This window comes from Harmonia axyridis, chromosome 5 (assembly GCF_914767665.1).
Source record: "Harmonia axyridis chromosome 5, icHarAxyr1.1, whole genome shotgun sequence".
Taxonomy (NCBI): domain Eukaryota; kingdom Metazoa; phylum Arthropoda; class Insecta; order Coleoptera; family Coccinellidae; genus Harmonia; species Harmonia axyridis.
In genome coordinates, this window is record NC_059505.1 from 11,713,739 (window position 1) to 11,726,102 (window position 12,364).

Below are 12,364 nucleotides of genomic sequence, written 5' to 3' on the forward strand. Positions count from 1 at the left end.
CTGAGGACGGCATCTAAACAGTTATGTACCCTATGAATCAAGCTACAATTCAAAAACAATAGTTTCTAAAATCGGGTTTTATAGAAAATTAACGTTCCCCTAATTCTGCCAGTGTGTATATTTTGAGAATTTTTAATCAATCATAGTTTAGTCAATTTGTGCTCACAAAGGGCCCTCACGGGATAATTTTCGATTTTGAATGTTTTTGGGCTGCTGAATCCGAATCTGAGGTTGGTGATGAAACATAGAAAAAATGCAAAAAAATTAATTTTCGGCGGTTTTTTGCATATAACTCGAAAAATGTCTATTTTTCGTGTATGACCTTCCTATACAACAACAAAGAATTTTCTACCAATTTCTTAATTCAAGTTTTTTTTCTCAAATCTAAGGTTTTTCACCTAAATTTCATGACGGAACATTGAAAAAAATGCAAAAAAGTGAAAAATTTCTTTTTTTCACGGTTTTCTGCATATAACTGGAAAGGTATCAATTTTTCGTGAATAACCTTCCTATACAAATATTTGGATTTGAGTATGAATCATACGACGGTATTATTTCCATAATAAATTCATTGGAATCAATATAAAGATAAATAATATAATAATAATAATAATAATAATAAAATGGTTTATTCTGTAAGCTACAGGGTATAAACATATAATCACAGAGGCGTGAGCCTGTAATAAAAATAAAGATAATAAACTAAATTTCAAAAAGTGATTTTGAATTTGCTTTTTTCTTAACTGATGATGATTTTATGATTCAAATCCATCTGGGTTATATTAAAAGAATACATTTCAGACTAAAAGACCTGCTATGATTAGTAAATTGAATTTTAGGAGTGAACAGGTGGGTTTTAATAGAGACAGATAAAATTTTCAACTATCGTTCGAGCTATAACGGTTGATCGAAGAAATAAAACGTTAATGAAAGAAATTTGTAGGAAAATTTTTACTTTGTTTCTGTATGAAAAGGTCAATCACGAAAAATTGATATTTTCTTTTTTTTTTCGAAGTTCGAATGTTCGATCAAGAAATGTTGGTGGCAAACCTCTTATTCGGATTCAGCATGTCAAAAAACATGAAATCGAAACTACCCTGAAACTTTCCGGTGAAAATACACATATTGACTAAGAGTTGTGAGGATTTCTCTTATTTTTTCAAAACTGAAGGAAATAATGAAGAGTAAAATAAAAATGTGGACGTTCAGCAATTGCAGTCGAAGTTGAATTCTCTAACCACTAGAATTCTGAGCAAATCTCCCCTATTCCAACTGAACAAGAGAAAAACCAACCGCAGGTCTTTTGTTTTCAATTTATTCCTGAAAATAGTGCAGAAATCGCCTCTTTTACGTCCCGTATTTCCATGCGGGAATGCGCTCGATAAATCCGACCATAAGATGCACTGAATATGCAATAAAACCCGTCGACTAACAAGGCATTTCCCACTTTATACGAAAAATCAAACGCAATTTATCCCGATCCGAAACTTTATGGAAGTTAAGTCAACCTTTGGACGAATAAATCTGCTTTATGGTAGATAAACCGCGTAATGGTTGTAGTAAAATGACATTGGTGAAATAATTTTAATAGATAGTGGGAAATATTAAGTGCACATATCATATTTGATGATTTATGTTTATGGGAATTCTTATTTCCGGAAGGAAATCTATCAAGGTATTAAAGCGAGGTTTTGAGGGTAATTGAATGGGATTAGAGGGGGTCGTAACTTGTAAGATACCCCCGGAGTTTATTATCTATACATCCAATATGTCATGCGAAATTTTATTATTTGCATTAAATTAGTTGAACCTGGTATACTCAACAGCTAGTTTAACATAAACCTTTGAGTAAAATTCACAGAGTACGAAGAATTCATACTCATCCTCAAGCACTGAATTAACCAACCCTATTAGTAATTAAACAGTGGCGTGCATCCAAGCATGGAGAACGATGATCAAAACAACTTGATTTTCAGATAAAATGATTCATATCTTCATATGGAGCTGCATGTTGACTTCCTGTGCTAGAAGTACCTTAAATTGAGCACTCATAGCCACTCAAAAGTTTTGTTGAAAATATGTTTCTCGAAGCGGATATAATTGACCACTAGTTTTCTTTTTTTTTTGGCAGTGCTACATGTTGGTGTTTGATATCAAATGTAATTTTGCAATTCTATTGAAAATTTTGAGACAGTGTACTGTAAATACAGGGTAATCCCAAATTGAGGGTATAAAGGAAAATGAGAGATTCCTTCCTTGGGTGATTTTAAGAAAATAAAGTCTTATAAACGCTTTATTTTCGAGATGTTTCTTGTAATTTTGTATGTTTGTGCTTATTACACCAGTTCATATAATCTTTATTAAACTTCGCTACAGATTGGGAGAATAAGTACCAAAAATTATTATTATTCATCACATCTTACCAACTGGATCTTTATAATAATTTGGAATTTTATGAGGATTACTAGAGAATTGTTTGAATTTTTTTCTCGGAATCGGTGCAGTTACGACAAAACTATGGGAGATCAAAAAGTGAATTATTGGAACTAAGTTCCTTTTTAAATTCTTCTAAACAACCAATGGTTCAATAAAAAAAGTTCTGGGGTATAGAATCGGGCACCGTTTTCGAAAAAATATATCATAAAATATCATGCTAAAATATTCAGATCATAATAGCTTTTCCAAATCTAAGTTGATTATCTTGTGAAGGGAGGATGTTATAAGAAAAACACTAAAAAAAGTGCAGGCCTATGTTTGGTATTGTTTTGTCGTTGTTAACCTAATTTAAAATGTCACCAGTTTGTGGCGAATCATGTTAGGGATCCTCAGAGTAATAAACATAGATAGAGGAAGCATATCCCATTTTCAGTTCGCAAATTTTGTCCCCAACATGAACTATCAAATTTGACATGAAGCGCGCGGAAATGAAAACATATCAGTGATACGATATTTCACTCAATTCGCGAGTTTCTCCACAAATAATACACTTCTTATGTCCCATAGTGAATCAACGTTTCATATCAACTCAAATTATATCGAAATGAATACCTAAATATATCAGAAATTCAGAAAACAAACTTCAAGCGCGCCAAACGACGTGAAACAACGGATGGCACTAGGAGAGCAATAGTTGCCAAACCTTGGATTTCAGCATGTAGATACAGAAAATAATAAATATTCTGCATACTATACATTCAACAATGAGGAAAAATATCGGATTCCAAATATTCAAATTTGCACATTTAATTCAGAATCACTCAAATAAATATATCTTATTCAATATAATATACATTCATAATGATATAGAAAAATTGTGGATTTGAAAATATATCACAATCCGACAACGTGATCTCACCATGTTGGGGATATGTAAAAATTGCGTATACTCCCTCTATTATGTTTATTACTCTAAGGATATATCACATTTGAAGTGGACCGGCGCATTCGCCAATATGTACTATTCCATGACCAGCGCATTCACCAATTTGTACGAGTTCTTCATTTACTTCAGTATTTCCATTTCAGAAGACTTTTATGGTGTTTAAAAGAATTATGAAGACTTGAAAGCGCTCTTCGTGAAAAAAAATGAAACCCTAAACAACAATGCACTTGATGGTGTCCAGTATATACATTAAAATGGTTTCCCGGCATCCCCCGTATTCTAGTGAAAACCCATTGTTTCCAGCGAATGCGAACGTAGTCGCCGAATTGAATTGGATATTGGCACTTAGAAATAATGCCCGGTCGATAACGCCGAAACAAGAAGTGACTTTTCATTTCCCGTCCATAAATTGTTACTGCTTTTTATCTAACAGACGTGAAAGAAACAAAGTTTTAAAATAAGCAAACCGCGACCGTTCTAGCGAGAAGTCCAAATAATAAACGACATCGGAAGTTGCGGTTTCATCAGTAGACGACTGTTCTTTGACTAACACTTTTTCTTTTTTTGTTTCAGGGTTTGGATTTGTCACATTTCAGAGCGAGGACGTAGTAGATAAAGTTTGTGAAATACACTTTCATGAAATCAACAATAAAATGGTAAGTTTCTCAATTTTTATTGGTTCGGAGAAAGTTCGACGCTTTGTGCCAATAGGACGTTCTTTCTTATTAGTTATTTTCGTCCAATTTGCTAGAGAATGGAAGTTTTAAAGCTTATGTCAATGTATCATCTTCTTTGATATATTACTAGTATCACGTCGCGTGCTAGAATTTTGATTGAAAAATTCCTTTCACAATAATTCCGAGAGGAAAACTATTGAAGAATATACATGATGTTTCCTAATTGTGGGAAAAAACTTCAGGAGGTGATATTACTGATCAAAATAAGAAAAAAAGGACCATGAACATCTGAACAAAAATTCGAAGATTTCATTTAAATAATACATTTTCTACGATAATGTTTTAACACTTTGATTTTGATAGCAAGTGAGAAAGTTTAAGGAAAAGTTCGCTCAAATAAATTGAGGGTACAGCATAAAACTCTCGTTTACTATTTTTTCTGATATCCCAGAAAAATTTCGATAATTTTCAATTAAAATCCGATAACTTTTACGTAAAAAATATGAATTGTGTTTTTTCGATGAAATGAAGCTTGTAGACGTCTGAAAAAATATTGATCACTAATAATTCCAATAATAATATAATTTGACTAACTCCTTCAATGAATTAAAATGGCATAATGGCCTATAGGTCGAAAAAATCCAAATGAAAAACACTTTCTGAAATTTTTCCGAACAATTAGAAATCACCCTGTATACATACACATATAGTTTCATAAAAAAAAGAATTTCAATTTTTTTTTCAACAAATTGTTATATCCATTTTTAACAATGAATAGGTACAACATACTCAAAGAAAGAACAACTTATTGAAGATGATTTCATTTTGGTTTATAATCTTAGAAGATTATAAACCATATTCGTTTAACGAAAAATACAAATCATTTTTTTTTTAGTTTTGGAATATGTAGAATTATAAAATAGAATGAAAAAAACCTTCTTTTTCCCCTTAGGAGCTTTTCTCGGTAACTACAAGTGATATTTTCATGAAATTTTCCTCAAAATCTTTTTCTAAATCGCATTGATTCTCCTAGTTTGAAAACTTTATTCATTAAGTTTGAAAAAATGAATGAATCAAGAGAACAAAATTCAAAGTCATTTTTCGGGAAATCAACATTGCGAAATCATTCAACTAGAAAAATTATTGCTAGGATGATTCCGAATGAAATATTACTCTTGGTTTCGGAGTTATGAATGAACTGTTGGAATTTTTATTCGAATTCCTGATGACCGTGGGTTCGAATCCCGCCGCAGAATAAACAGAACAAATTTTTTTTTCAGATATTTCCATGAATTTTTCGCAATTTCAGATATTTATGTTGAAAAATATATTGATTCATAGTGAATAATCTTCAGTTACATAAAATATTTCTCTACTAGTAGCTATCCACAGAAGAATTTCGCAAAACTGCGAACTTAAACTAATAATTATTTCATATTGCAAAAGACAAGTTATAATTATTTGCATACAAGAAACAAAGAACATCGCCTGAGGGAACAAGCCGAACATTAAAAGCATTTCGAAACGTTACTAATTGAAATTTTGAAAACTCCCTTAGTAACGACGAACTATATAATGTTTTATTCCTTGGGGCGAAATTTTTTTCTGGATTTTCTATGAGAAAACGCATATCTCCATGCAGCGAGAGATAAATTGGAAGAAATTAATTTTATTGCTCCTTTTATTACATCACATTCCTCTACTCCTGTGTTTACTTTTTATTACGTTATAAATGTTTCTGTATTCGATTTGATTAATTCCAGTTATTTTATGTCTCCAACAAATCGTGGAGTTTTATTCTCTCCTGTTGTTTTTTCCAATTTTTATGCCTTTTCCGAAGAGTACTCTTGAGTAATTTGATTAGCAGCAATCACTTTCAAAGTGTTGAAAAAATTATTAGGTATTGAATATAACGAAGAATTAATTACAATTTCTTAACTTTTCTGCTTCGAAATTTCTCTTCTACAAAAATTTCTGTTTTTGTTTTTTCTTATAGCTTGAAAACAGTTGAATTGACGAGGTTACGGTTTTCACCAAATCAATTCTCCCAAAAATCGTGCCTGACAATATGTCATTCATTTTTTTTTCTAGCTCAACAGGATTCAGAAATTCCCTTACTGGGCAACGAATTTGGGACCCCCGATTCAAAAAATATGTCAGTAAGATCTGAAAGATAGATTGAGCATTTCGAAATTTCATTTTTTTTTGTCAATGATATGGAATTCTGTATCAACACTTATCCTTTTTTTATGTGTATATAACTTTGAGTTTGAGTATTATCTAACTAACGTGACATTTGGACTGATAGAATCCTTCATCATTGCGTTGAACCCAATCATTTAGGACCAGTCTTGGCCGATATCCCAAAATTTATCGATATTTGGGTAAATGATGGTCAGAAGTTTTTCTGGAACGAATACCTCATATTTACATAATATTCATCAGAGACAGTTCTTGCTTTCTACGCGATCTTAAGAAATCTTTTCAAGGTGAAAGCACCTCAATGATCCTGCTGTTTTCAACTTTTGTCGAATCTTGTTCTTCCCGCCGACCTTCTGCAAATACTGTCCATTCAGACCATCCCCATTGGTTAAAATCTCGAGCAATATTTCACTCTGAAGTCGCACCGACGGGAAGTTGTAAATTCAACGAAAAATGCGACCACCCTCATGTCTTCCCCCCGACTAGGATTCTCCGACATTGTTTGGTCGTTAGGTCGGTCTATCCCTTGAACAAACTTGCAACAATTGCAATTTAGTCCTGCAGTGACATGATCTTCCCGCAATACGAGCTACAAAACAATCTGTCCGAACTTATCCTGGCACAAAACCCGGCTCTTGCCACGATCCTGTGTTCCTTCGCCCCGCCCGACCGCACCGTTCGGGAGCTGCTCCTGCAGCGTCCTGCGACTTAGATATATGGCCGGAGACAATATAGGTCCTTGCAGGATGAAGGAGAGCGGACGTGGAGCTTGCTCAGTTCCGGAGTAACATATAATTCCCTATGTAAACATCTATATGTGAACCACACAACTCAATTCATGATTTCGTTGCAGAAAAATACCGACAAACTGCCTGAATTTCATTTGGGTGTTTGCGGTAGACATTGGCAACCTCTTCAATGGATTAGAAAATCATTTCATTATGTATTTGAACACTTTTATGACCACTGCCTTCTCAAAAGCATAAGATTTGACCATCGGTTGAGTTCAACCGAGCTTCAACTAACAAAATTCGTATTTTATACTACGTCAAACCGTAGGTTGAGCTCGATCTCAACTAGAAGTTGACCCAACTGGTGGAAAGAGTAGAGATATTTTGAGCGTTGAGGTAGGTAACGATATGACCTTATCTTATGTGTTTATTGTTCAAATATAGATGATGTCTAGAAACTTAAAATGAAAAAAACAACAAACAAGAAGTAGTCGAAATTTTATAGAAAGACCCCTTTGGTGTATGGAAGAGAAGATTTCAATTTCTTGCATCATTAGAAAGACGATTTATATTCCTTCGAGATGATCCAAATGTATCTGTTGAAATTGAGGAGGATCGTCAAATCAATGTTGTTGATGGGGGACAGCATTCACATGAGACATTAATTTCATATTTTTTGAACTCACTTCAACAGAATGAGATATTGAAATTAAACGATGAAATTTGAAATTAAATTCTAGCAATCCAGTAGTTTTTCTTCTTCATGACTTTGTGATTATGTATTCATATCATGGATGATGTACATATCAACTATATAAGGATTGTACATTTATAAATGTTTTATAACACGCACACAACCCACACCAAAAATATCTTTATAATACCCGTTCCTATTCAACCGTCGGTTGAATCTCAATTAGCGGTTGGGCTACCGTCGGTTCAACCGTACTTTTATAATACCGGCCCTTAAATTGGATTGACTTACCTTCAGTTAATTAGCATTTTCTGGTTATAGCGTTAACATCAAATTTCCCCAAGATTTGTTGTCGGTCTGAATTGTCTGGAATTTATATCAAATTTTTTGAATCACAAAACTTCCATAACCGCAGACATTTTTCCCAATGAATAATGTATTTCAATATATGTTCTATATCCAATTCCACCAGGAATGAAAATTATATTAGTTTCCTTAATTTGGTAACTTCAGGGTTCTACAAGGATCTATTTTGGGATCTATTTCTTTCATTTTCAGATAATGTCTAGGATATTATCAGTTCACTGAAACTGCTTCTTTTGCGGATGATTTAAATTATGGGAACTTATGTCCAATTTCAATAATTTAAAGAAATGAAAGGCATCAAAAGTTTCATTCATTTATATAATTTATTAATAACAGAATAGTATTCTTAGAAACAAGCGTAAATACACTTGTTAGTTCATTGTCAGCAAGTATTTCAATTGTCGTGTTCTGTCGAACTAAAATTATAGCAAATGGGTACGAAGTTTATAAATTAGGTGCATCTCAAAATATTCGCTTAATCTTAATGCACGGAAAAGTCGATATTTATTCATTTTTGGTTAGTCTCTACCTACTGTCAATGAACTGACAAGTGTATTTTTCCTTGTTTCTACGCATACTATTTTGTTATTCATGAATCATATCAATAGAATGAATGAAACTTTTGGATCCATTTATTTTCTTAAATACTTGAAATCGGAAATATGTTGCCATAATATTTTTTGTGCAGATGACATGGTTTTTGAAAATCATGGAAATGCTTTTCGGTGAGCTAATAAATCACCCTGTAATATCAACCAGAATGATTTCTGCTCTCAACCTCGAGTGTGACTCCATTGTCAATTCCTGAACTGAATGGAAATTCTGTCGATGCCCATTGTATATCGGAGGAACTTACAAGCTGCGAGTAATAAACAGTAATAGAAATGTTCACCGACCCCCTACAAGATTCCTGTTGCTGATTAAATGATCCCCTAGCCTAGATGAATGACCTTTGCCTCAGCATCGTAGCATCCTTGTATTGCGTCTCATACGAATCCCGAGAATAAAGAATGTCTCCTCTTGTTCCCCTTCAACGGTTCTATACGAGCGTCGTAAAAGATGTCCCAGCGTTAAAAATGTGATTCTCCTTAATCACTTTCTCAACGCTTTAAATTAATTCAATTCATTATTCTGAATGGGTCCAGTCGATTTATGTTCCTGATCGTTTGTTTTTGAGCTCTCGTTCTCCTCACCAAGTGCTATCATTTCGTTGAAATGTCTGTGATTCTCGAATTTTGAGTAGGGTATGGTCTCAAACGATGATTCGACTCAACAATACGAATCGTTTCTTAAATTAGATTCCTAGAACCTAGAAACTTGAAATAGAAACTGAATACTTAATATTTCACATATCCGATAGAGTTGATAGTATCACGAAAGGTTTCATAAAACTTTGATTGACCGATCAACTCATCGATTGTAACGGGTGTTTTTTTTCGAGGTATATCTTTAAGTTGGCATTTCTGTTCAAGATGGCGACCGATTCAACAGCCGTCAAGTGATTTATTCTCAGTTTGGTTTGGCAATTCATCATGAATAGATTCACGCCTGAACAACGCTTGTATATAGTGCAATTTTATTTCGAAAATAATGGTTCTGTGCGGAATACATTTCGCGCACTACGTCCATTTTATTTTGTTTAGCTATCAAGGGCACTTCTGGTTGAATGGCTACGTCAACAAACAGAACTGCCGCATTTGGAGTGAAGCTAATCCTCAAGTGTATGTCGAAACACCGTTACATCCAGAAAAACTGACTGTTTGGTGCGCTTTATGGGCTGGAGGAATCATTGGTCCGTACTCCTTCAAAAACGATAATGGCCAGAACGTTACAGTCAATGGTGATCGGTATAGAGCCATGATTACTAACTTTTTCATTCCTGAATTGAACAACCATGATGTCCAGGAGCTGTGGTTCCAACAAGACGGCGCAACATGTCACACAGCTCGTGCCACAATCGATTTATTGATAGACACGTTTGGTGACCGCCTAATTTCACGTTTTGGACCTGTGAATTGGCCTCCAAGATCTTGTGATTTAACACCGCTAGACTACTTTCTGTGGGGATATGTAAAGTCATTGGTCTATGCGGATAAGCTACAAACCTTTGACCATTTGGAAGACAACATTCGCCGTGTTATTGCCGATATACGGCCACAAATGTTGGAAAAAGTCATCGAAAATTGGACGTCCAGATTGGACTATATCCGAGCCAGCCGTGGCGGTCATATGACAGAAATCATATTTAAAATGTAATGCCACAAGATTATCTTGCGGATTAATAAAATTCATGTCAATCGAATAATCCATCGTTGTTTTATTGCAATTTTAAGTTGTATATCTCTTAAAAAAAACACCCTTTCATTTCAATTCTATGGAAGTGTCGAAAATGATTTGATCGAGCAAATCACTACGGTCAAAGTTTTATGAAACCCACCATTGGTATTTGTATTAAATTATAGTTTCAAGCATGGCTATGTCAAGAACATTAAAACCAAAGAAAATTCGAGAAGAATACTGAAAAGTAATGCTCGATATTTCGTCTTGTAAGTTGCATCAGAACCGTAGAAATTCCAAGCAGAATATCGAAAAAAAAAGCACTGACATGAACTGGGGAGCTTTTGAACGCTCGTCATTCATGCCTTAATTACGCCTTTGGAAACAACCTCGGGTTGAATATAATCTTATTGACCTTCCACCATATTGCCCTGATATCTATACTATTTCCTGGCATTCATTTCCATATGATAAAAATTATAAAAAAGGATTATAGACAAATATTTTGTCGCCAGTAACTGAAAATTCGTGTTAGAATTTTTTTAACATTAGGAAAATTCATTGCTTAGGGAGAGTATTATTTTACTGAAAGGGTGAATTTTTTTCTAAAAGAATCGCGCTATAAAATTAATGACAGTATTACTTGGATACCAGCCATGTTAGTTATGGGAACTAACAGGATCAGAAATTCCTGCATTCCTAGGAGTACAGGTTCGTTAGATAAGGTCTGATAATGATTCTCCCGGAATTCAAGAAAAAGGTTTCGCCTCCGCACGTGAACTGATGAATTCCTGTAATTCTCTCGAGTTTCTCAAAAACATATTTCACTCCTATCAACCATTAATTCTGAGGAATCGCCGTGAATGAAAGCACGTCCAGAAATATGCATTCGAATTTCCCAAGAACACTTCGATAGCGGGGAAGCCGGAAGGACACACACCTTGTAATGAAGGACATTAATAACGCTGTCACTTAGTCTTTTCTTGTGTCATTATCCTGAAACGGTGGTCGTCTTGGAAGATGAAGTATCGCACCCTCGGGAAGAATGTAAATTGCGTTTTACATGCTCCAAACCTTCGTCATTTGTGACGTAACCCAAATTTGCACGTTGACTGCGTGAATTTGTTCCGAGACCTCTGTTGGGTTCTCCTCCCAGCCGACCGAGCGAACTGAGTAGTTAACGACTTCCAGAGAATGGTAATCCATACTCGAAGGGCCATATTAGAATTGTCCGCTTTTCCATCAAATATCCGGGTCCTTCGAGTGCTTTCTTAGTTAATGGAGCAAAATATGAGAACAGGATCGTAGCTTGAGCTCATGCGTCTCTTAATATGAGCAGCATAAATGTGAACAATCTATGAACGGCATTTGTATTAAAGTAAAAGTGCTGAAGTACGATCGTAACTTATAAAAGTATTGATGAAGGTTTTTGATTTTTGAATTATCGAAACTATATAAGGCCCTCACTTTTCACATTTGTTCACAAATATATCGAAAGTACAAGTGAAATTCAATTGAAATACAAAAATCTCTAATCATACTTAAATCAGTGGTTATATTAGTTTATCTACTCCCATTTAATTATACATTAATTCATTATTCAACTGCTTTTGAGCAATTAATAGTATCTATTAACAAACAGCGTGAGTTATAATAATTCACTACTATAACTCACTTAAATGAATCGTAAAAGATGGCTCTGTGTTTCTATACTTCTGTGCTTCTATTCGGTTCGGCGAAAAGGAACATTTCATTATTGAGGGGAGGAATGTCATTTTAATAATATTGACTATTCTAGGTAACTTTTGGGGTTGTTCAATAAAATTCTTTCTCTATTCTTGTATTTTAGTATTTACAGTTATAGTCGTGGATTTAGTATAGTATTCAACTTCTGGTAATGGTCAAAACTCACTCGATGAATTACAGCACTCGCCTGCAAACTTCATCTGCGTGAGTTATGACCTTCATTACCGCTGGTTGAATAATATTCTATTATTCATTTCATGAATTGGTTTAATTCTATAGCACGTAGTTG

The 12,364-nt window shown here is 34.2% G+C and overlaps 1 protein-coding gene across 6 annotated transcripts in view; it reads left to right on the forward strand.

Annotated features, from left to right (window-relative positions):
- Positions 1-12,364, forward strand: part of LOC123680608 (RNA-binding protein Musashi homolog Rbp6) — a 980,242-nt gene that overhangs the window by 924,358 nt on the left and 43,520 nt on the right. For all 6 annotated transcript variants that reach the window (XM_045618597.1, XM_045618593.1, XM_045618595.1 and 3 more), the window contains one exon: positions 3,956-4,038. In XM_045618597.1, the coding sequence (XP_045474553.1) occupies positions 3,956-4,038 (83 nt within the window). The remainder of the gene's footprint in view (positions 1-3,955; positions 4,039-12,364) is intronic.